The 25,436-nt window shown below is 44.5% G+C and overlaps 1 protein-coding gene across 2 annotated transcripts in view; it reads left to right on the top strand.

The window, feature by feature from the left end:
• The first annotated feature begins 10,681 nt into the window (after positions 1–10,681).
• SNUPN (snurportin 1) overlaps positions 10,682–25,436 on the top strand; it is a 27,147-nt gene continuing 12,392 nt past the window's right edge. Inside the window, exons 1-7 of one of the 2 annotated variants that reach the window (XM_023729840.1) lie at positions 10,682–10,717; positions 12,907–13,069; positions 15,191–15,338; positions 19,609–19,713; positions 20,003–20,099; positions 21,430–21,527; positions 23,691–23,768. In XM_023729840.1, coding sequence (XP_023585608.1) covers positions 12,912–13,069; positions 15,191–15,338; positions 19,609–19,713; positions 20,003–20,099; positions 21,430–21,527; positions 23,691–23,768 — 684 coding nt within the window. In that variant the 5' untranslated portion in view covers positions 10,682–10,717; positions 12,907–12,911. Of the gene's footprint in view, positions 10,718–12,719; positions 13,070–15,190; positions 15,339–19,608; positions 19,714–20,002; positions 20,100–21,429; positions 21,528–23,690; positions 23,769–25,436 lie in introns of those variants that run through there. The other variant, XM_023729839.1, reaches the window with a different exon arrangement.

Raw genomic sequence — 25,436 nt, 5'->3', positions numbered from 1 at the left:
GACCTGAGTAAGGATGTTGCATCCAATCCTAAATCCTCTTTAACACAGCCTAAAATTGCATCATTAACCACAGGCACAGATTAGGATTTATAACACATAGAACAATTACATCATATCACAAAATGGAGGACAACCACACAATACTGGGAATCATGGCCTAGCCAAGTTGACACGTATTTTGGGGGGGCACAATTCAATCCATGACAAGCAGTTACTTAATATATATGCCATTTTAATATTACTCTCAAGGGCTCAGGTGAGATGACAACCCAGCTGTGTCCCCACCATGGCCTCCAGGATGAGGCCTTGTATACAGCAGGTTTTTAATAACTGTTTCAAATTCATCCTCCTTTGATTGTGCCAGGCAGGGCTGGAACTAAGGCAAGGCAAACGAGGCACCTAGGGCATCTCATCACCCTGTGAGTGAGAGCCTCCTTAACTCTATCCTAGTCCCAGCCCTGGTTCTAGGCATGGTGCTGTCAACACTGGAGAGGACGAGCACAGAGAAGGCACGGTCCCTGTCCTGAGAGGACAGAGACTAAAGTGGCTGGATGCCTGCAGATAATGGTCTCTGGGTCCCCCTTCTGTTATAGACTGAATTGTGTCCCCCCAAAATATGTGTTGTAAATCCTAACTATGAGTTAGAATTGATCTGATGGCAATGGGTTTGGTTTTTTGGGTTATACCTGAGGATGTAATCCCATTTGGGAATAAGGTTTTCTTTGTTACGTTAATGAGGCTGTGTCTGTAGGGTGTGTTTTAAGCCAATTACTTTTGAGATATAAAAGAGCAGATTAGGCACAGAAGCAAGCAAGCACACATGGGGGAAGACAGATGCCACACCACATGAAGACTGCCAAGGAACCGTGGAACAAAAGCTGAGACAAGAGTTTTCTCCCAGAGTGGACAGAGAAAGGTTTCCTCTAGAGCCATGCCCTGAATTTGGACTTCTAGCCTCCTAAACTGTGAAAAAATTAATTTCTGTTCATTAAAGCCACCCACTTGTGGTATTTCTGTTATAGCAGCACTAAGAAACTAAGACAGCCTCTTTTTCAAATCCAGACTTCCAGAAGACTCAGCACAGCCAGGCCTCATGTAGCAACTCCCTAGGTCTGGACATTCCTAACCATTATCACAATATTTGCCATAGCCATTTATCACTTGTACTGTTACTGCCTTAATATTTTTCTTTAAATCATCTCACTTTTCTTTCTACTTAATTTATTTTAAAAGAAACTGTCCAAGGAAAACCTTTAAGGATATTAATCTTTTAAAGTCACACAAAGTCAGATCTGAGAGAGCAGCAAGACAAATTGCCTTGATGCCTGCAGTGTAGAGAATTACAATACTATATGGCTTTTTTAGTCATGGTCTGCTAACTCCCACAAAATTATTGAGTGGGACTATGCAAATAAGGTGCTTGTGGCCCACCAAGGGGATTAGGCAGTTTTTGTAATACAAATAAGGTACATGGAATCCTTGTAGGAGACTGGTTAGTTCATGGTCTTGCTGGGGACGGGGTGGGGCACACCTTGAAATTGATAAGGAGCTTGCTGTATAGCTAGCTTCCCTGACAGAGGTTTTAGGGACAGACACAGAGAGAAAGAGAAGAAGGGGCTGTAACACTGAAGACCATGAGAGACGGCGCAGCAAGAGTGGTGAGAACCAGGAGACTGTCACAAGACAGCTGCAGTGGGCTTTCCAGCCCACAAAGTGAGGCAGCAGCAAGGTCTGATCAGAGCCTGGTGGCCGCAGGCTGAAAAGAAGCTGTTCTGATTGAAGAAATGTATCCTGAGTTGTTCCTGTTACTTGCAAGTCGATTCTGATCCTGAATTGTAACCTGTTACTTCCCTAATAAACCCCATAATCATAAGTACAGTTCATGAGTTCCGTGAGACGTTGCAGCGAACTACCGAACCCAAAGACAGGAGGAAGACTACTGAGGGGAGAGGGAGTAGCTGGTGTTAGAGAGGATGGAGTGGTATGGCAGTTTGGGAAATTGGACATTTGAGACATCTTTAACCTCCGCCTCATAGGAACCAGCCTTGTGCCGATTCTCATAAAAGGAATTATTCGTTTAATGCCTTTGGACTGAAAAGTGAATCAAAGATATTCTGTATCAGTGGGATTACAGAATAAAGCCTCAAGTCAGAGTGGTGTATTAACATATTTTCCCACAACAGACACCTAGTAACAGGTACCCAAGATGAAGGATACATTCCACAGGAGATAACTACAAGCTTTTAAAATTGTCTCCAGGAAACTTCTTGAAGACAAATTAGCCAGGCTATTTTCATGAAAACAGGAAAATGAATAAGCATAAATCTAATAGGAAGGGACTTTCCAGGTAACATTATTTTTTATGATAATCAAAGTAAGATATAATTCAAGCATTTTCTAGTTTTTTTTTAAGTCAACCTTTTACTTTAGAATAGTTTAGGTTTACAGAAAAATTGAGAAGATAATAGTGTTCCCTTTCCATATACCTCATACGCGGTTTCCCTTATTAGTACAGTATTAACATCTCACATCAATGTGGTACATTTGTCACAACTAATGAACTAATACTGATACGTTGTTATTAACTAACATCTACACTGTATTCAGATTTCCTTAGTTTTTACCTACTGTCCTTTTTCAGTTCCAGGATCCCATCCAGGAAACCACATTACTTTTAGTTGTCATATCTCCTTAGGCTCCTCTTGGCTGTGACAGTGTCTACATTTTCCTTGTTTTTGATGATCTTGACAGTTTTGAGGAGTTCTGGTTAGCATTTTGTAGAACATCTCTCAATTAGGATTTGGCATTTTCTGGTTTTTATCCTAATCTAGCTAGATGCAGCTGATCAGCTCAGGGCCTGGCCTCCTTACTGCATCTGTGTCAAGGTCAACACTGCCCTGTCTCTCAAGGTTCTTCATTGGAGCTGCTCTAGAGCTCATGGTCTCTGACCCTGCTTTGATCTCTAGCCAGGGCTGAACTGAAAACTACAGGGATTATCATTTTCTCCTTCACAAAACTTTCTATCACTACTGTAATGGAAAAGCAGTTACAGTTGACACAAATAAAAATAAACACAATGGAATTAGAACAATGTTATTCATTGTTAACTGGCTACAGTTGCCATTAGCTGACAGCCTTGAACCTGAGGTCTGCTGTCTTTGTTGAAAGAGGGGATTAGTCAGCATTAGAGGGGTCTTACAGTTAATGTACTTGGCTGCTAACTGAAAGGTTGAAAGTTTGAGTCCACCCAGAAGCACCTCAGAAGAAAGGCCTGGTGATCTATTTCCAAAAAATCAGCCAATGAAAACCCTGTGGAGCACAGTTCTACTCTGATACACATGGGGTCACCATAAGTAGGAGTCAACTCAACAGCAATAGTTGTTTAGAGGTCTGAGGACTCAGCACCAACCCAAGACTCTCCTTCATGTGCAATTGGACTGGAAGAAAATAAAACTTCCTCATTTTGCCCTTCAACATTTTTTAATTCCACATTCCTGCACCAGCTATCATCATTCATGACTCATCCTTAGGGAAGCACTGGACTACTGGAACCAGTGTAGAATTAGAACTTGGCAGGGACAGATTACCCAGTAAGCAAGGTATGCATGGGCTTACTTGTATTTACTTACTAATCTGTAGTGAACAATTTTGAAATTGCGCGCTACAGATTAGTTGTTGTTGTTAGGTGCCACTGAGTCGGTTCTGACTCATAGCAACCCTACGTACAACAGGACGAAACACTGCCTGGTCCTGCGCCATCCTCACAATCCTTAGACTTGAGCCCATTGTTGCAGCTACTGTGTCAGTCCATCTCCTTGAGGGTCTTCCTCTTTTTTGCTGACTCTCTACCAAGCATGATGTCCCTTTCCAGAGACTGATCCCTCCTGATAGCATATCCAAAGTAAGTAAACACAATTAAGCCTGTACGTACCTTGCTTACTGTAAGCCCATGCATAACTCGCTTACTGGTTAATCTGCTCCTGGGTCCTGGTTTTTTGAAGGAGAGCTGTTGAGAAATCAGCAGAGACTCAAGTTCAAAACTGAGCAGAGGAGAAAAGAAAGTGCAAATGGCACTGTCAGCCTCTGTGGCTCTCTCTTCGTCCCCAGCTGTAGAGGCACAGTTTCTGTGAGTACCATTAACCAGGATGCACAGCCGACCTGCTGCTTCTGATAAGGAAGCTGAACCAGGATCTGAGATCTGTGGGCACACAACTCATCTGTCTGATTCTGGTTAGGGCACAAGTCTTGGTGCTAGTCTTCCCTCCCCAGCCAGGCTCCTTCCCTGTACATTCACCTCCTCTCTGCTTCTCCATCCTGGGTCCTTCAGGCCTGGTGATGGCCACACCTCCCCCAGGAGGCCTGCCTGGACTACTCCAGCCTGAGAACTTTAGAGGCTGCCTTGTTGGTGGTACTTGCTCTGGCCTGGTGGCATTCTTATTCTCAGTTACCAATCCAGTGGGGCTTTTTCAAAGTAGGCATACTGGGGAATCCTCTGCACCACCCCCAAACCAGTCATGGGAGCTCATGGTAGATGTGGGGGAGCGAGATGGAGGAACAGAGGCATCTGTGAATTTTGGAAGTTGCATGAGGAAGCTCTAGACATTGCTGCACCTACAGGAAAAGACAGCTACACGACTGCACTGCTCATGATGCAGGCCCTTGAGGTCAGAAATATTATAATATTCATTCCATCTGTATCATCATCTTGTACAGCACGTGCCCGAAGTTGCACGGCATCTTCTCACAAGTGCCTAAGCTCCTAGAGGATAGGGGCAGGGGTATAGTTCCATGGATCCCAAGAACCTATGGCTCTGCAGAAAGTGTTCCTGCCAACGTGAGTCACTAACTTGGGCTTTATCATGCAGCAGTGAGCATCTTAGCTGCAATATACAGAGATTCTAGAGACAACGCTTATGTCTGCATTGCTGAAGACAGGTTTAAAGCCTTCAAGACTTCACTGAACGTAAGTGCAACCCAAACTCCATTATCTAGCTCTCGATATTCTGACATTCATTGCATACTTAACAGGAAGGTCATGGTGCCATGAGGTCTTGATCAACATCCTGAGCAAACGCTACAATGGACCACTCAGCCAAGTTATGGTGCAAGGCCATGTTGTGGGCGTGATGCCCAGATGACAACTTTAACCACCATCTACAACTTCTTGCACAATGCAGACTCACATCTGATCTTTTTGCCTAGAGTGATGAAGGAGATTGATGGATTCTTGATACATATGAGAAGTTGGAGTATACTGGAAAATGGTTTCAATATGCTAAAGTGATCCACTATCCTGATGCTGTAACTGTAGCACCTTCAGCCTACTCTAAGCTTGCCTCAGCAGCCTTGTTCTATGCTGCTGAAATGAATACAACCATGAAGAATTACCTATCAGGGAAACTGCTGGCTAGAAGAATACCAGAGCATGAGCTTCACGCTGCAGCCAAGAGGAAGTTTTGTAATGGTGGAATCCTGTCTATAACACCAGCCACAACAGGAAGCTTTGGCAAGAATCAGAATAATCAAAGAAGCCATGGAGAGAGCCACGAGGTGTTCTTAGAGAAAGCTGCATCTTGCACATGATGAATCTGTTGACAGCGACAGCTAAAGTACCTTTAAAAAGTGAAGGCCTGGCAGCAACCATGTTGGGGAGATCAGAGACCAATCCAAGATTCTAAGTGTTCCAAGATCTACCTTTGATGAAATGCTGACAGGGCCAAAGGCAAAGCTTTCAGGTTGATCTCCAGTCAGAACTTGCCATGTGGCTACTGTGCATGCCATTGTAGAGGAATCAGATCAGAACTGGAAGAGTAAATGACCAAGAAGCTTCAGACAAGGAAGAAGTCGACTGGCATCAAAAGAATTGTCACGAGGCCTTTGAAAGTGAGCCCTCCACAAGCCAGGACTAGTCATCAAAGTGTTCTGACACCCTAGAGGAAAGAGTAGTTAATATACACAATGAATCACCAATACGTCAAACTCTTGATCATCATCTAACTGAAGTTCAGGCTGACCTGGTCTTCTTGTCAACCCACATGGCTCAACTCAGCCAGCTATGATGACACTCTGGGGCCCACCTACTGCTCTTCCTTCTGTTAAGGAGCAGATCACCAAGGCCTCAACTGTGCCAACAGCCAAAATAAAGAAGTCTGCTTTAGCCAAGCTCTACTGAGTTACTCCATTTCTAGCTAGGCCATAGCTTTAAAATCTTAAAAAACAAACAAACAAACAAAAAGTAGGATACTTTGCACAATGAGACTAGAAAGGAACTTTGGTTCAAGATACCACTTCACCCCCAATAGGATGGCTATAACGAAAAAGACACAGAATAACAAGTGTTGGTGGGGATGTGGAGAAAGTGGAACTCTTATACAGTGCTGGCTGGAAATCTAAAATGGTGTAGCTGCTGGGGAAAACAGTTTGGTTGTTCCTCAAAATGTTAAACATGAAATTACCATATGACCCAGCAATTCCACTCCTAGGTATCTACCCAAGAGAACTGAAAACAAATGTCCACACAAAACTTGTATACAAATGTTTCACTTCACATATAAGGTGGAAAAAACCCAAATGTCAATCAATTGATGAATATATAAGTAAAATGTGGTATGTACCAAACTTGCCGTCGAGTTGATTCCAATGCATAGCGACCCTATAGGACAGAATAGAACTTCCCTGTAGGGTTTCCAAGGAGCAGCTGGTGGAGTCAAACTGTCGACCTTTTGGTTAGCAGCCAAGCTCTTAACCACTGCGACACCAGGGCTCTGTGGTATTTACAAGCAATGAAATATCGTTTAGCACTAGAAAGAAGGAAGCAGTGATACATGCTACAACATGGATGAAACTTGAAAACATTATGCTAAATGAAAGAAGCCACAAACAAACAAAAAAATCACATATTGTATGATTTATATAAAATGTCCACAATAGGCAAATCCATAGAGACAGAAAGTAGATTAGTGGTTGACATGGGATAGCGGGAGGGAGGAACGGGGAGTGACTGCTGGTGGGTATGAGGTTTCTTTCTGGGGTGATGAAAATGTTCTAATTGAGAGTGGTAATGGTTGCACAACTCTGTGAATATACTAAAAGCTATTGAATTGTACACTTTAAATGCAAGGATTGCAATGGTATGTGAATTTTATCTCAATAAAGCTGTTTTGTTTAAAAGAAAGTAGGGATACTGGGCCTACCCCTCCAAACCAAAACCAAACTCACTGCTGTTGAGTCGATTCTGACTCATAGTGACCCTACAGGACAGAGTAGAACTGCCGCATACGGTTTCCAATGCTGTAAATCTTTATGGAAGCAGACTGCCACATCTTTCTCCTGTGAAGCGGCTGGTGGTTTCAAACCACTGACCTTTCCATTAGCGGCCCAGAGCTTTAACTACAGCACCACCAGGGCTCCTAGGCCCACCCCAGACCTCCCACATCAGAGCAGGGTACAGGTATCTGAATTCTGAAAGAGCCTCACAGACGACTGTGATAAGTGGCAGGATGGGAATCACTGACTTAGTTGTTTGTGGGTGCTTGTCGGTTTAGGCTTCTGCAGAGGAAGGACTATCGAATCCAGCTGTCTTTGCTTTGCTTAAAACCCTCATCTGCAGTGGAGGAAAATCTAAACTCTCCACATGACCTACAAGGCCTTACCTTCCATCTGCCTTGTCTAGGTTATCTAGTGGTGCTATAATAGAAATACCACAAGTGGATAGCTTCAACAAAGAGAAATTTATTATCTCAGTTTAGTAGGCTAGAAGTCCAAATTCAGGGCATCAGCTCTGGAGGAAGGTTTTGTCTGTCGGCTCTGGAGGAAGGTCCTTGTCATCAATCTTCCCCTAGACTAAGAGCTTCTCTGTGAAGGAACCCTGGGTCCAAAGGACACACTCTGCTCCCGGCACTCCTTTCTTGGTGGTATGAGGTTCCCAACTCTTTGCTTGCTTCCCTTTCATCTCTTGTAAGATAAAAGGTGGTGCAGGCCACACTCCAGGGAAACTCCCTTTACACTGGATTAGGGATGTGACCTTAGTAAGGGTGTTATAATTTTACCCTAATCGTCTTTAACATAAAATTACAGTCACAAAATGGAGGACAACCACACAATACTGGAAATCATGGCCCAACCAAGTTGACACATATTTTGGGGGGATACAATTCAATCCATGACATGCCTCTATGACCTTGTCTCCTTCCACTTCCCCCAACCCATCTCTACTCCTCGTACCGAGCAAGTGTGGTCCTGTCTCCAGTCTCTCTGCACCCATTGCACCTTCTTCTAGAAATACTTGGTCTCCCTGTCCTTGTGGCTGGCTCCTTCTCATCATTCAGGTCTTGACTCAAATGTCAACTCTTCATAGAGAAATTCCCTGAACACCCTCACCCAGCAGCCCCACTGTGCTCACTCACTACCCAGCCACCCGATCTCTTTGGTACTGCCCTGTATTTGCTATGGTGTTTATTATTGGTGTTTCCCTATCACAACTAGGCTGTAAGCTCCCAGAGGACAGGGGCCATGTCAGTCTTGGTCATTTCTGTATCTCCCAGGCCTGGCATACTGCCTGACAAACAGTAGGCATTAAATACACGTTTGTTAATTGACAGAGTGAACTCAGGCCCTCTGGTGAGTGCTCCCTCTGTTGGAAGGGCTGGACACCTTCCTGCCCTCAACCTCCCCTTTTCTAGGTCAGTGTTCTCAGCATATGCAAGTTTACCAGAAGACTTTAGGGGGTGCACAGATTCCACCTTAAATAACACTGAATCAGAATGTGAAAGTGAATCTTCCCTCTCCTATTCTTTTTTTCTGATTACATCAAAGAAAACATTTAGTGTTACTCCTTATCACTTCTCCAATACTTGCTAATCTCTGATTTTTACAAAGAAGTCCCTAATGTCAGAGCTTTCTGCTGACATCAGTCTCTAGTTTGATTTTAACAGCATTATTTTATTTTCCCTGTATTTATTTTATAGACACCGTCTATTAAAGTGGGAAATGATTTAAGGTAATTCTATGATGATGCCCATTTAAATAAATTTAGCCTTTTTTTTTTTTTAAGTAAATTGATTTAAAGACATTAAGTACAGGCCTATATGTATGTGGCCAACTTTGTGAAGGTGAGGTGCTAAAGGCTAATAGTTGGGGAAACATTCTGCGTGTGTGTGTTTGTGTGATATTCAGTTGGGTGTGAGTAAGAGACTGGAACCTTTCTCCTGGACCTCCATACGTGAATTTGGGGACCTCCTTCTCCATCCAACACTTAGGGCCTTTGCTCTTTTCTGTGCAGTTCTGACCACTATATGTGACCTCCAGGGTTGTGGGTAGGGAGTGGTGGTTCTGGGACACCAATTATCTAATTTTGTGATGTCAAAGTTCCCTAGATGAATTTACTCCCTGGACTTTTCTTTTTTTTAGTCTTCCTAAATCAGGCAGACATATGCTTTTATTTGTGGACACACCAAATAAGCTAGTGCACAGCTTTACTCAGCCTGCTATTGGGAAATAGAGCCCACTTACATAAATTCTGAGGTCCAAAAAATTGGTCTTCCAGGGCCCCCTGCACTCTTCACCCTCCTTGTCAGTTTAATTCCCTGTTCTTTTTAGACTAAATGGATAGTGTGATGTCCACATTTTCACATTCCTTGGCCTAAAAATGTGCCAAGTTTGTATATTTAGTTTCTGTAATAAAGGAATATCCAACTTCTCTGTAAGTCAAACATTCAGCAAATTCAAACATCTGACTCAAATGCTATGTGATTCTGGCCAAATTACCTCTCTGAGCTTCAGTCTCCTACTTGGTCTTTTTTGAAGATTAAATAAGATAATGCATGTAAAGCAGTGTTTGGCTCAACATAAGCATTCAATAAATGGCCATTCATGTTTTTATTTTGCATCTCATCAGTCCTGCCCCGGAAGAGGCTGCATCCTGGTTTGATGAGGTCTCCTAAATCTCTGCTACCACCCCTCACCTCTTGCACCAATTCATCATTTCTTCACCCAAGGTCTACCGAGTGCGGGATCTTGGGCTGCAGGCTGACTAAAGCTGGAATTAAGCCTGGTCCCTGCCATTGCCAAGCTCACAGCTAAGTAGTTAAGAGAAACTCCCAAACCGAACAAATAGGCTGTACCCGAGGTGTGTTTCTGGTGTTGTAAAGCAAATGAGGACGGGACATCTAAGAGACTTGGTCGCTTGAGAAGTAGGGGGAGACATTCAGGGGCAATTGGCACTGCCCGTGCAAAAAGCAGGGGGCACAGGAGACGGCGCGGGCTGTTGGTGTACCCCTAAGGATTGGGCGGATCTCGGGGAGACGGCAGAACCCAGTACCTGGCGGGCCTTGAACGCCTAGCTACGAGGTGGGGTTCTTCCTACTGGAGAAACGAACCACTGAGGAGCGTGTACCTATGAGTGCAGCCTTGGCCGGGCCAAGTCATCTTGCGGGAGGTGTCCAGGACAGTGCATCGCAGAAGCAGAAAGAGCTCCCCCGTCAGGCCAAATGGAGAAGTCCGGGCCGTTGAGGGCGTCAGTAACGGCCGGCCGGCGAAGCGCGGGAGGACGCCCGGCGTCTGCAACAGCAGGAGGAGCCAGAAACTCCGGGCGCGTGGCTGGTGGACCGAGTGGCGCGGCCGCGGCCAAGGGGGCGGGCCTGGCTCTCCCAGCGCAGGTGATTGGTCGGCCCCCGGCGGCGGCGGCGGCGGCGGCGCGTGGAACGGTCGCGTTGGACCGGTGAGTCCTGGGTTCGAGCCTGGACCCTCCGGCTCCCGAGGTGGCCCTCAGCGCCCGGCGGTGATTCCCTCCGGCCATACCCGCACTCCTTGCCTCTCGGGACGTCACCTGGAGGGGCAGAGCCAGGCTAGGGCCTTCCCTTGGGCGCTCCTCCACTCTTCTGTTCCTGGCCACCCGGCCAGGACCCATCAGGGAAATTTGGTGGTGGGGGAGGGGCGAGGGGAGAATGCAAATTATGCAAAGTCTAGATCACCTGTTACCTAAAGAAAGGCGGTGTAGGGCCGTGGCGGGGAGGACGGCCGAGTGGAGCAGGTAGTCACGGGGCTGGAGCCTGGTAGGTGGGGGGAAGGAGGCGCCGAGGACACCTTGAGCCGTGCTGGTGGCGATTTGGAGGTGGGGGTGCCGGAGGAGGACCAGTCAGGGGACGCGCGTGGATCTGGAGCACGAGGGAAGGGCCTGGGCAGGTCGGATATGTGGGAATTGGAGAGGTGACTACAGGTGGAGGATAAACCCCCAGGTGTGGAGGATGGGAGTACCTAGGTTAAGGCCAGACCCTTGAAGACAGCACCATCCAATGATTATGTTGAAAGAGCAAAAGATAGCCTATAACAGCCGTAAAGGAAAATATAGGGAGCCACCCCAGTGTCCAAGGCGTCAGTTTTAAGGATTTGCGCTTCTTAGCGGAGAGGGAGTCCACACCCAGATAGAGCATGATAAGGCTTGAAAATTGCACTTTGGATATGGTGATTACTTTGGTAAGCCTGAGACATAATTAAAAATTTGTTGTATTATGAAAATTTTTAATGGACCCCAAGCAAGTACTCATCATCGGGGCCATTCCAGTTGCATAACAATTTATGCCTCCAGTTCACGCTGATAATAGGATAATATGTTAATATTGCTAATTGGAAAATACCTTTCAGATTAAAAAATCTTATACTGCAAATTAAGAAAAAAATAAATCTGACTTCAAGTGTGCAATGGAAAGTAACTCACTGGCCAAGTAGAGGCCCATGGAGTTTTATTTTTAACTGTGGAGGGTCTGGAATGAACCTTTTGATTTCGGTGCTCAGAGCAATGGGACATGGTCTGGAATGCAGTTGAAGCACTGGCTGTGCCTTCCCGTTTATACTAGAACTAAAGAATGAGTCAGATTTCTCCCAAATGTTCCTGTTACAATCTGAGGCACACCTTTAACCCTTGAGTAAGCTCCTCTGCCACCTCACCTTCATTCAAGGAGTGTGAATGAAGTGTGAATTCACCTCTAGTAGTAATCCCATTCACTACCCAGGCTGTCTCCATACTCCTTGTCTCCCAAATGTACCACATGTAAGTTCTCCATACTTCTGGAACAGTTGGTGTTAGCTTTTAGGCAGCCTTCCACATTCTTGCTTTTCTCCAAGTGAGTCCCACATAGGTAGCCCTGAAAGCTCCCTTCCTTCCCCTCCACCTCACCGCCCCCCCGCCACAAAAAAAAAAAAAAAAAAACACTGCAAAATGAGAAAGTAACTGCTGAGATTTGAATCTTTGGGTCCCTTTGTCTCCCTCCAGGGGCCTCAGAACCAATCTTTCTTCTGCCGCTAAGTTTTCTTAACATGAGTTGGCATTTACTAGAGAGTTAAATGGAAGTCTGGTGGCTTGGTTAAACATTCGACTGCTAACAAAAAGGTTCAAATCCACCAGCTGCTCCTTGGAAACCCTATGTGGCAGTTCTTCTCTGTCCTATAGGGTTGCTATGAGTTGGAATTGACTCAATGACAATGGGTTTAGAGAATGAAATAACCAGTTGGATAGAATTGACATCAGTAAGTTATTAGTTATTGATGCATGATCACATTGCTGGATGTCAATGGTGGTAAGAAGAAATTAATGATAGGGTTCATGGATATGAGTGAGAGAGCAAAAGTTAGATTCAGTCATCGGATGAGTTTGTTTAGTGATTGAGTTTCCTATCTATACACTTAAAGCTATCACAATGATCATTATTGAAATATCTGCAGGATATAAAATACCGTTATTGCTAATTTGTAGCTCATTTACCCCTTACCTTCCTCTTTTCCCATGGAAAGAATTACAACTCGATTAAGTGGTGTTTCTTAGAACTGTAGGCATCATGTTACATTGTAACTGCCTGTACACAGGAGATGATCTGTACTGATTTAACCATTTTTTAATGCTTTCTTTCGTAGGAAAGATGGAAGAACTGAGTCAAGCCCTGGCTAGTAGCTTTTCTGTATCCCAAGATTTGAATAGCACAGCAGCCCCGCACCCCCGCCTGTCCCAGTACAAGTCCAAGTACAGTTCCTTGGAGCAGAGTGAGCGTCGCCGTCGGTTACTGGAACTGCAGAAAACGTAAGGGATGCTTTAGCTCCTTGGCTTCTTTCTCGGAGCTGGGGGCTGGGAGCCATTCAGGAGGCTCTAGGCTTGTCTCAGTAGACCCTTTGTAGGTTTATCTTTCTGCCCATGAGATTGGGAGGGGTAAATCCTGGCAGAGGTTAACATCCCTTATGCCCAGAGCTTAGGGAAAGATGAGGAAGTAGGGAGACACTGAAGCTTGAAAGCAAAAGCTCAATTATTTGTTTAAATTTTTTTTTCCTGGCAGCAGAACTGAGCTTTGAATGTAGGGACTTGTGAAAGCCACACCCGTACTTCCACTCCCTGTATTCCCTGTGTTGGCTTATGTGTGGCTTCTCCTGCACTCTGAGTCCTGGCATTGGTGTGGTCTTCCCGTCCGCCTTCAGCCCAAATGTTTCTACCAAGCCCTCAGGAGTTCAAAACCAATAATTCCACAGGGAGCCTGAGGAAATGTCTTCCATGCACTTAATTCTAAATGCCAAGATGAGCAAACAACCAGAGAGAGCAGGAGAGGAGTGTTTGAGGCTGGATTGCTCTGAAGACAGGGCCTGTCTTTTTATTCTCCGTGCAGCCTGAGCCTTGTCTGGGTAATGAATCAAGGAATTAAGGATTAGGAGAAAATATTAACAGCTGCACAGTTTCCATCCGGTCTGTATTTTTGCCCAGTGCTGCGTCACTGGATGTGTTAAGCATGGATGGTTCCCAATGCACTCTGGGATTGCTTGCAGATTACATTCCCAGATCAGTCCTCTTGCTCTGTCTGTCTCTCTTTTTAATTGTAATTAATTATTTTGGAATAGGTAGTACATTCATATGGTTCAAAATTCAAAATATGTAAAAGGAAATATGGTAAAAAGTCTCCCTCCCAATTCTGTTCCCAAGCCATCCAATTCATCTCTTGTGTATCCTTCCAAAGATATTCTAGGCAAATATTAGCAAGTGTGTATGATTGGTGTGTACGCAACAGTTTGTTTCTGTTTTCTTTTTTAATAATACAAGCCAATAGCTTATTATACACTGTTCTATACATCTGTTTAACAGTGTTTCTAGGAGAGCTTCCATATAAGTTCATAAGTGCTACCTTATTCTTTTTTTATGGTGCCAGGTGTTCCATTGAATGGATAGTTGATAATGTAATCTAACCAGTCTCCTACTGATGGGCATCTGGGTCACTCCCTTCTCTTGTGATTCCAAGCAATGCCCGGGAAATAACCATGGGCCGGCATCCTTTCACACATGTATAGGTACACCAGCTCTCTCATTCTTGAAATAAAAGGCCATCATGCTTACATATGCTGTCTCTGGCATGTACCTTCATGTGAATGTGCATGTACGTGTGTGTGTATTTGAGAGAAAACCAACTCTCTTGGTCTCACTGCCTGGTTTGGCTGACCTCTTGCCTTAGCATTGAGGAAACCAAGCGTGGGAGGTTACACGGTATCTCCAAATCACTGCGGCACAATCGGGTTCCGAAAGGTACAAAATGAAAATTAGATTTTTCTTCCTTCTCAATTTCCCAAACTTTCTAGAATATGTAGTTAAAAAAAAAAGAGCAGCAGCATAATGATAAAGGGAAACAAATAAGTAAAAGATACTAAATCATAAAATTTAAGTGACCTTTTTTGAAAGACAGGAACTGCCAAAAGGTCTGGCGTCTCCCCCAGGAAGCTGTATAAAGCAGAAAGCCCCAGAAGCTGTCTTTGTTTTAGACTTCTCACTGTATCTCATTTCTCCTGTCCCCAGGGCCTTTAGGACTAGGTGTCTGCCAGGCAGGGGAAGTGTCAATTCTAAACTGTAACCCAGGGTGGGGGTGGGAGTTGGGAGGGAAGAGCAGCCTTTTCAGCTAGTAAACCTTGGAAATTCCTTTAAAAATATTGCTTTGCCCGTTTTTGAGAAACTCAGAGGAAGGCTGAATGTGTTCAGATGGGGGTTCCCTATTTAGGATCTGTGAGGCGGTGGTCACTAGTTTAGCCTTGCAAAGGAAACTGTTACCTCTTACTCCCACCAGAATCCCTAAGTTACTCCCAAATTTGGAGCCTTTAAAATTAAGTCGGTCACATTGCAGAGTGTCTTCCTACAAAATGTAAAGACCAGTCTTTGTGCCTTTTCTTTCTCCAGCAAGCGACTGGATTATGTGAACCATGCCAGAAGACTGGCTGAAGATGACTGGACAGGGATGGAAAGTGATGAGGACGAAGATAAGAAAGATGATGAAGAAATGGACATTGACATTGGCAAGAAGTTACCAAAACGCTATGCTAATCAAGTGAGTGGTTCAGAGAAGAGTAGGCTCAGCTGGTCCCAGTCCCTTTGCTATGCTGTGCAGTCAGCCACTGAAGTACCTGTGGCCAGAAAGAGAGGATGTGGCCTCATCGGGAGGATGAGGTAGGGCAAAGGAATAGGAACTGCAGAGAAAATGCCTCTGTCCATAAAGGTTATGGGATGGTAGAAGAGATGGCTTGCAGTGCTGTGTACTGACTGGCAGTCATCAGCTGAGTCTCTGGGTAGTGGGCTTAGGAGTCTTTATACCAGGCTGTTACCAAAGGCCGTCAGCCCCCTGCTAAAGCCCCAAGCTATCAGACTCCATGTTCATGTCATTGCTTTAGTAGCCCATGCACAGCTGCTCTCCATTAAGCCTGCCCAGCCCAGCATGTCCCAAGTTGGTGGTCTTTCCCAAGTGGTATACTAAAACCCCAGTCCTGGATTTTCACACTCAGGTGGTGGAAGGTGGGAAGTACAGCTGCCCTTGAATAAGGGGTGCCTGGCCAGCCACCCCAGGCCAAGGTGAAGTTGAGGCCAAGAAGCAGCACGTCACTGTAAACAAACATGACTCAGTGCTCTGTTGGATTCAGAGAGAAAACTGATATGGCTTGTGCCATAGGGAAAGCAGATATGGAGGTTGTCCTGGGCTCCAGGCAGTCCAGGCCAGAAGACAGAGTGTGGATCAGAATGGGGACAGGAGGCTATCCTGCTGTTACATACTTTACATATTCCTCTCTTTAACCCAAGTGCCTTGTCACCTCAGAATCATCTGCCAGCTTTGAATATGGCCCCTGGGTACACACCTCCCTGTCCCCTTTCTCTGCCCCAAATACAGCAAAAATAACAGCCTCTGTGACAAAGTACAGTTCAGTTCTGTTCAGCAAGCATTGTTCAAGGACTTGCTCTGTGCTAAACTAGGCTATGCTGTGGGGAAGATATACATGGACAAGAAATAGCCCTGCACTCCTAGAATAAGTACAGAACGTGATCTGTGCTATAAGGAAGTGAGATTCCTTCTGACGGGGGAGGGGGCAGCAGTGTGGAATCAGGGAATGGTTCATGAAGGAAGAGGCAGCCTTGAAGAGTGGGAGGAGATTGGCAGACAGAGGTGTCAAGCAAGGGCAGTCCAGGCAGCAGGAGCAGGCTGAGCAGGAGCCCAGAGGTGGGACAAGAGTATATAGTGTGCTTAGGAGTGGTGTGCAGGCCAGTGAGGATGGAGCAGCAAAGGGTTGGATTAGGGGAAGGAGGTAAAGGGCCTCAAAATTATGTGCAGGGCTTTAGACTGTTTTAGATTGTGGGGAACCACCGAGAAATTTTGAGCCAGGGACAGAGTGTGACTTCATATGTTGACTCCCACAACAGTGTGCAGAAGGGGCTGGAGGAGGAAGAGACTGCTGGTAGGGGAGGGGGGAAAGTTAGTTCGGGGTTTGCTAAATCCTGATCTAATGACAGGTGCAAAAGGCATTGAAGGTGGGAAGACAAGAGGTCATGACTATGAGAAGTATGGCCAGGTAGAATGGACGTTATTTAGCAGTGGATTGGATGGGAGAGGCAGTATGAGAAGTGGTGAGCTCTGAGGTCACATAGACTTTGACCTCAAAGCCAGGCTCTATGTTGACCTTGAGCAAGTTGCTTAACTACTCTTAAGTCTCTGGTTTCTCATCTATAAAGTAGGGGATAGTAATAGTACGTATCTCATAGCACCTGTTTTATAGTACATGTCTGTATGCCACTGAAGGATTAAATAAGGTAATGTACTTTAAATATCTAGCCTGGAGCCCATAATAAGTGCCCCACAAATATTAGCAGCTACTACTGTTTTTTTTTTTTTTAAAAAAAACGGCTGTATTGAGATATAATTTACGTGCTATACGGTTTACCTATTTGTACTGTAAAATTTAGTGCTTTTTAGTGTATTTGCAGGGCTCTGCAACCATTGCCACTGTCTACTTCCAGAACATGTCATTGCCCTGAAAAGGAGCCCCATGCCCATTAGCACTCACTCCCCATTTCTTCCTCCACTTAGCCCCTGGCAACAGCTAATCTACTTTCTGTCTCTTTGGATTGGCTATTCAGGACATTTGATAAAAATAGAGTCATACAATATGTGGTCTTTTGTGTCTTGCTTCTTTCACTTAGCATGTTTTCAAGATTCGTCTGTGTTGTAGCATCTATTAGTACTGCCTTCCTTTTTATTGCCGAATAACGTTCCATTGTATGGATGTACCTTATTTTCATGAACCTTCGAGTTGTTTCCACTATTTGGCTATTACGAATAATGCTGATAAGAACATTCTTGTTCAAGTTTTTGTGTGGATATGTGTTTCATTTCTCTTGGGTATATATCTTGGGTATATTGCAGGGTCATATGGTAACGTTATGTTTAACCTTTTTGAGGAACTGCCAGACTGTTTTCCAAAGTGGCTGTACCATTTTGCTTTCTCACCAGCAGCATGTAAGGTTTCAGTTTCTTTACATCCTCACCAACACTTACATTGTCTGTCTTTTTTATTGTAGCCATCCTAGCTGATTGTAATTTTTTTTTTTTTAAATTGTACCTTAGATGGTTTACAGACCAGACTAGCTTCTTATTACACAGTTAGTACACATATTGTTTGATGACATTGGTTAACTCGTTGTGGTTTTGATTTGCATTTCCCTAATGGCTAATGATGTTGAGCATCTTTTCATGTTCTTATTGGCCATTTGTATATCTTCTTTGGAGAAATGTCTGTTCAAATCTCTTACTCATTTTTAAACTCGGTTGTCTTTTCATTACTGAGTTGGAAGAATTCTTTATATATTCAAGCTGTAAGTCCCTTGTCATATATATGCTTTACAAATATTTTCTCCCACTCTGTGGGTTATCTTTTCACTTTCTTGATGGTATCATTTGCAGCACAAAAGTTTTAATTTCTGATGTAGTACAGTTTATTTTTTATTTTGGTGCTTGTGCTTGTGGTGTTATATTACTACCATTTTTTAGGGGAGGGTTGATTATGCCATGTTTTTAAGGTTTAGTAACAGAACAGTGATGCTATTGACAGAGTTACAAAATGCAGAAGGAGAAGGGTGGGTTTTGAGGGAGGGGAAGTACTTGGGCAACAGAAGGCAATGAATTCCATTTTGAATATGCTGAGTTCAAGGTACAGAGAGGAGAAGCAGAGAACCAGAGAACCAGATGCCAAGTAAACAGCTGAAATATAGGGCTGGAGGAAAAAAGTCTGGAGATGAGGAAGGAGGATTGGGAGGCATGCTCGTAGAAGTGACACGTGAAGCTGTAAGAATGGATGAGATCCACCCCAAGGGACCTAAGACAGCACCCTGAAGGTCCATCTACATGTGTTTTGGGAGTGCATGGAGGAACATTTGGAGGACAAACAGAATAGCACAGTGTCGCAGGCCCAGGGGAACATCTGTCAAGGCAGAGGGTGTGACTAGCAGCATCACATGTGGTGAGGAGTGAGTGGGGAGGATGAGGAGGAGGAGAGGGAAGAGAGAGAAGTGGCCTTTCTCAGGGTGGTGGGATAGCAAATCTGGACAGAGGATGTCAGTGGGTGGGAAGGAAACATCAAGAAATATTAAGTAATTTTTAAAAATAGGAGAAACTTGAATAGCTTGACAGAAACGTAGATTGATGAGGTTTTTGTTTTTTAAGATTGGAGGCAAGTATTTGTGGGCTGAGGGGAAGGAGGGGAGATGAAATATTCAGTGGGAGAGGTTAATCAATGAGACAGAGTCTTTGTATAGAGAGGAGGAACTATGAGTGGAAGAGTTAATCTTGTCAAATTTATTTCACCACAGCACTTTTTTTTAAAGGCAGATTTCGTGACATCCAACAGTAAGATATTGGGGATGCCAGTGTGGGAAATGATCTAGTCTAAGAGCATCTCAAGGCCAGGGACCTTATTCATCTCTGAGGGGTAACCACTGGAACATAGCAGTTAGGATAGTGGTAGGTGGATGGATGAAGGAAGGAAAGGAAGAGGGTGTCATCACCCCAGTACAGGAAGTGAGGTAGTAAGGATGGGTGTGGTCACGAAGGTGAGGAGAGAAGCTAAAGTTCACAGTGAGTGGCCTCCATCCCCTCAGTGAGCAGGAAACAAGCTCATCTACTGAGCAAGTGGGGTGGAGGTCCTACTGGCAGCCTTTTCTCCCCTCATTCTTTTACATGAATTGTTAGCACATGTGCAGGATGTGGATACTTTGTCACTGTCAGCGTTTGAGCAACACACACCTGCTGATCTTTTAACACTATTTTTTTGTGTTCCTAGTTGATGCTGTCTGAGTGGTTAATTGATGTCCCTTCAGATTTGGGGCAGGAATGGATTGTGGTCGTATGCCCTGTTGGAAAAAGAGCCCTAATCGTGGCCTCCAGGGTGAGTAGCTGCCCCTGACCCCAGGCCAGCATGCCTGGTCTATGTGCTGCCCTTGCCCACGCTATGCCTTTGTGGTTCTGTGCCCGGCCATGGAGTCGTGGGAGGAACTCTTTGTTCTCCATATTGCTATCTGGCACAGCAGCTGTGCCTGGAGTGGAGATGAAACTCTTTCCTGCAGGAGGGGTTCATTGAGAGCCATGTTTAGGTGATGATACCCTGCAGAATGAGAGAACAGGGGGGTGAGGAGACCTAGGTGCCTAATGAGAATGGTAGCTTTCTCTCCACACAGGGTTCCACCAGTGCCTACACCAAGAGTGGCTACTGTGTTAACAGGTTTTCTTCCCTTCTGCCGGGAGGGAACAGGCGAAACTCAACAACAGCAAAAGGTACCTGAATAAAATGTCTACTTACTAAATTATATAATCAGTAAAAGATGGTGTAAGTTGTGTCACGTGTCATTTTAAAGACCCACTTTGAGAGCACACCTTTGAAACTGCACACCTTGGACACTGTCCTGGCCATGGGACTCTGGCCCTCCCCTTCAAGGACAAGCCTCCTCAGTTGTAGACAGACATGTCCCTATGAGGCTGCTGGGCAATAAATTCCTGATTAAGGTCACATTCCTTTCCTACGGACTTGCATGTTGAGGTGACAGATGCAGCTCTTTGGGGAAAGGCCCCTCAGAGAATGCCAGGGGTGGTAGTACAGCAAGCAGACACTGAGGCTTCCCTGCCAAATTCCCTTTTTTTCTTTATCATTGTCCTCGTTTTAGTTTCTCCCTCCCACCTGAACCCAGCTGAGGAAAGAAAGGTCGTGGAGGTTAAATAACTTGCCCTTGGTCACTGGGTGAGGAAGTGGCAGAGCTGGTCCTGAACCTGGTCTCTTCTCTTCCTGCTCAGGCACCCTTGGTGGTTCCTTGTGTCCCCTGTACTGAGCCCAAACTGATCTCTCAGCTTTTAGAGCCCTTCACGAGTGGCCTTTGGCTCACCCCTCCTTGCTTCTCTCCTGTGCTTTCCATACCCCGCTCCCAGCTCTGTTGAGTTGCTTATCCCTGCCCACTACCTTCTACCTCTGGGCCTCTGCTCATGCCACTTCAGTATTCTCACCTGAAATGTTCTTTAAACCCTGGTGATCCCAGAAGACACTGTTCATATCCGTCTCTTCCATGAAGCATTTTCTGCTGCGTCAGTCTTCTCTTACTGGAACTCCTGTTGCTCTTAATTTGTGCTGTGCAGTTCAGCTTTTGGTTCTTTCCTCTGTGATCATTCTATCTCTGTAACTGAATTGTTACTACCTTAAAGGCAGGGTTTATTTATAGTTAGTATTCCCCATATAACAGCACAGTGCCTGTGAGAAGAACTCAAAAGTAGTTGTTATAAACGAAAACTAATCATTACTTGCTTTCAAACTTGAGCTCTAAGGTGAGTAAATTCTAAGAGTTCAGAATTCCCACTTGGCTTAAGGAATGGTTTGATCCCTCTTGTGCTGTCCTACCTCAGGTCTTCCTTAAGCTGTACCAGGTGACTAGAAAGGGGTGTGTGGAAGCACTCTCACCCCAAAGAGTTCTTAGTCCTTGCCCCCATGGGGACCTGAGTGCTGGTGACTGCTGCAGGCACTGAGGACTGTTGCAGTGTGAGGTGGGGCTCCCTGGATCGTGGCAGAGGATGTCCTGATTGGAAAGGGGTTCTGTACTGATTTTCCTCTTTGTGGCCCCAGACTACACCATTCTGGACTGCATTTACAGTGAGGTGAACCAGACCTACTACGTTCTGGATGTGATGTGCTGGCGGGGACATCCTTTTTATGACTGCCAGGTAAGGATGGGTACTCCACTCTTGTCTTTTCCGGTCTCTTCTGTCCTCCTGGGAAAGTGGCTCAGCATGTGGGTTTAGTACGTGACTAGCTTCTTGGTGTGTAAAAGATGTGGATGTGGTATATCAAGAACATTATCTTATGCTCCTTGCATCTTAATCTTTGTGTGTGTTTGAATTAGCTAAAAAAAAAGAGAGAGAGAGAGATAGAAAGGACTGAGGGAAGTATAGCAATTCTTGAGGGGAGGAAAGAGAGAAACAGAGCAGGGGGTAGGCTGGGACTTTGTAGCAGCTGCAACCGCCCTCAGCTCGCTCCTGAATGTGGGAGGGTTGCTGGCAGGGAAGATGGTGGGGTTGAGGAGGAGGATGCCATCTTGTGCAGGTGGGCACAAGGAAAGAATGTGGAATGTAAGGCACCATCAGAAAGACTCCTGCACTGTCCACTGCTTCACCAACCACATCCTGACCCTGAAAGTGTCAGGGCCTCCTGGGTAGGACACAAAGCCTGTAATCTCCTAGGGGCCAGCTCTGGAAGGAGACTTTCCAAGTGAGGCGGGGTCCCGGTGTTCCACCTGCAGGTTTCACCTTCCCTCAGTTTTTCTCCTGTTGGTGATTCTTACGAGTGACAGCAGCAGTCGTCAGGGTGAGGCTGGGTCAGCCCTGTAGACCTCCATCTCTGTTAGCAGCACTCCCGCCATCATTGTCTCTGTCTTGTTTCATAGTGGTGGTTTCTTGTACTCCCTTTTGCTCCTTATCAATTATTTTATCGTAGTGATTCTTTGTATGTGGTCCTTGGACCAGGAGTGAGGAGCCCTGGTGGTGTGGCGGTTAAGCACTCGGCTGCTAACCGAAGGGTCAACGGTTCGAAACCACCAGCTGCTCCTCAGGAGAACGATGTGGCAGTCTGCTTCAGTAAAGATTACAGGCTTGGAAACCCTGTGGGGCAGTTCTGCTCTGTCCTATAGGGTCTCTGTGAGTCGGAATCAACTTGACAGCAGTGGATTTGGTTTTGATTGGACCAGGAGTATCAGAAAGTTGTTAGAAGTGCAGATTCCCAGACCTACCGAATCAGAAACTGTGGGGCTGGGTCTTATGTTTTAACAAGGCTCCATGTGATTCTGCTGCAGGCTTAAGTGTGAGAATCATGGGTTATCACCATAAGCAGCTTCTTAACTATTCCGCAAGCTGGGTTTCCAAATCATGTCAGGTGATGATACTTCAGAATTCTCAGGTGCAGTTCATTCAAATAGTAACGGCCAAAAATTGCACTGCTGGCACTTGGTGATTATTATCTAATGGCATCCCTTACAACACTCCTACGAGGTAAGCACTATTATTGTCTTCTTCGTATAGATATGGAAGCTGAGAGCCAGGTACTAAGCATTGCCCAAATGCAGAGCCAGGCCGAAAACCCAGAACTCATAAATTCAATCCAGAACTGCTAAATCTTAATTTCCTCTGGTTCTGTTGAAGGATATCTTATAACTTCAAACAAATTTGGTAACTAAAGCCACCTATATTTTTTATAATATGAAGACTGTGTAAGAAAAATATTTCAAAAAGTAAAATAATTTAAAAGAAAGAAAGACCCTAAAACAAGTACAAAAAGGGTATATATATCAAAAGCTCAGAGAATGAAGTAATTTATAAGAATTTATATGTGTACAATAATTTCTAGTCCTCAGAATTAAAATAAAATGAAGGCTAACATAATGTGCTTTGGAATTGGAGAGTCCTGGGTCCCACAGTACTTTGTGTGTGCCCTTGGGCAAGTGACTTCACCTCCCTGAGCCTCAGAGTCCTCACCTGTAAAATGGGGATAATGATTGTGCAGCCCTCAGTGGGTAGTTGTGAGGATTATTAAGATTATGCATGTAAAGCCCCTAGCATGGAGCCTGACACCTAGCAGGCCTTCAGTAATAAATGTTGGCTTTACTGCTACTAATAATCCAACTGGATTTTCAGAAAAAAACTTCAAAGATTTTATAAGCATCTTCCTGACCTTATGGCAGTTTTTTTTTTTTTTTTTTTTTTTAAGGGAAATGGAGGTAACAGCAGAAGGGCTTAGGTGTTTGTAAATCCTGTGGCTATTTAGAATGGGGTGACTTTATGTTAGAGTTTGAGATGAGCAGTATTCCATCTTTCTCCCTCCCTTCCCTGTGGCAGACTGATTTCCGATTCTACTGGATGCATTCAAAGTTACCAGAAGAAGAAGGACTGGGAGAGAAAACCAAGCTCAATCCTGTAAGACCTGGGGTTAGGATCATAAAGTTCTTTATAGGGATTAATTTGGATTGGTCTGTTATCTAAGTATAATCATTTTGAATGATACTGCCTTTTTTGAGGCAGTATATTATCCTGGAAAAAGTATGACCTTAGCAGTCATCCGGATCTGAATTCCAATTCTGGCTTTGAGGATTAGTAGGTTAAGTTAATAACCTCACTTGTCCTTAGTTTCCTCATCTGTAAAAGGGAGTTAATGATACCTACTCCATAGGGTTGTTATGAGAACCAAATGATATAATATCTGCATAATACTTATGTTAGGCACTCAGTAAATAGTGGTTGATCCGTAATAATGACTGCTTCTATTCATTATGCTGTTTAGCATATGAGTGAAGCTGGAAGACATTATGCTGAGTGAAATAAGTCAGTCACAAAAGGACAAATATTGTATGACCTCACTTATATAAAAAGACAAGAAAAGGCAAATGTATAGAGAACAAAGTTTATTAGTGGTTACCAGGAGCAGGAGAGAGGGGAGAAGACAGGATTAACGGTGATGGAAATACCACATTGATTAAGGGTAGGGTTGTATAACCGATTATTATAATTACTGTCAGTAGGTTGTACGCCTGTAAAAAGGTGAATAGGCAAAAGTTGTGTGACATATATACAACAATGACAGAAAAAAAGAGTAGCTGCTGTACTTACGTACAACCAAAAACATCCTGGGATTTGATTTCTTGGTTTGGAGGTTTAGGGTCATAGTTTCATGGTTTCATGGGATATCCCAGTTAATTGGCCTAATAACATGTTCAGTGCTTCTGTTCTATCTTGTGGTTTGTTGTGTAGTGCCGGGGGTCTTAAAAGCTTGCAAGCGGCCATCCAAGGCTTAGCAATTGGTCTCTTTTTGCCTGGAACAACAGAGGAAAAATGAGAGTCAGAAATAGGAGGAGGATATGGAATGTGTGGCTAATTGCCTCCATGAACAGCTGCCTCCTCTGCCATGAGACCAGAAGAACTGGATGGTGCCTGGTTACCATTGCCGAACATTTTGATCAAAGATTCCATAGATCAAAAGGGAGAAAATGCAGAATAGAATTTCATATTCTTATGGACTCCAGATTTCCTGGAGCCATGAAGGTTGAATGAACCCCTGAAACTGTGAAATAATCTTTAAACCTCAAACCAAAAATATCCCCTGAAGTCATCTCAAAACCACTTTATATAAGTTTAGTTTAACTAGTAAAAAAGGTCTGCCCTGAGCATCATGCTCTTTTAAGAACTATCTATATGAAATCAAACTGACAACAGTAACTTGAAAGATTAGATAGAAACTTTGGGGAGCAGTGAGTTTATGTTAATGGATGAGGAACCGCTCAGAAAAGGAGAGCGAGAGTGGTTGTACAACTGGAAGAGTGTAATCAATGTCACTAAATGGTACGTGTAGAAACTGTTGAATTGGTGTGTGTGTTGCTGTGCACATTCTCAACAACAACAACAAAATAAATAAAAAATAATAATAATGCTGTTGTAATGGTTAAGATTGTGTGTCAACTTGGCTGGGCCATGATTCTCAGTGTTATATGTAATCACTCCCATGATGGAATCTGCTGTGAGTAGCCAATCAATTGAAAGGCAGTTTCCTTGAGGGTGTGGCCTGCATCCGAATATAAGCGGACGTTCTGG

This window comes from Trichechus manatus, unplaced genomic scaffold, assembly GCF_000243295.1.
Source record: "Trichechus manatus latirostris isolate Lorelei unplaced genomic scaffold, TriManLat1.0 scaffold00030, whole genome shotgun sequence".
Classification (NCBI taxonomy): Eukaryota; Metazoa; Chordata; class Mammalia; order Sirenia; family Trichechidae; genus Trichechus; species Trichechus manatus.
This window is presented reverse-complemented; position numbering and strand designations above follow the sequence as displayed.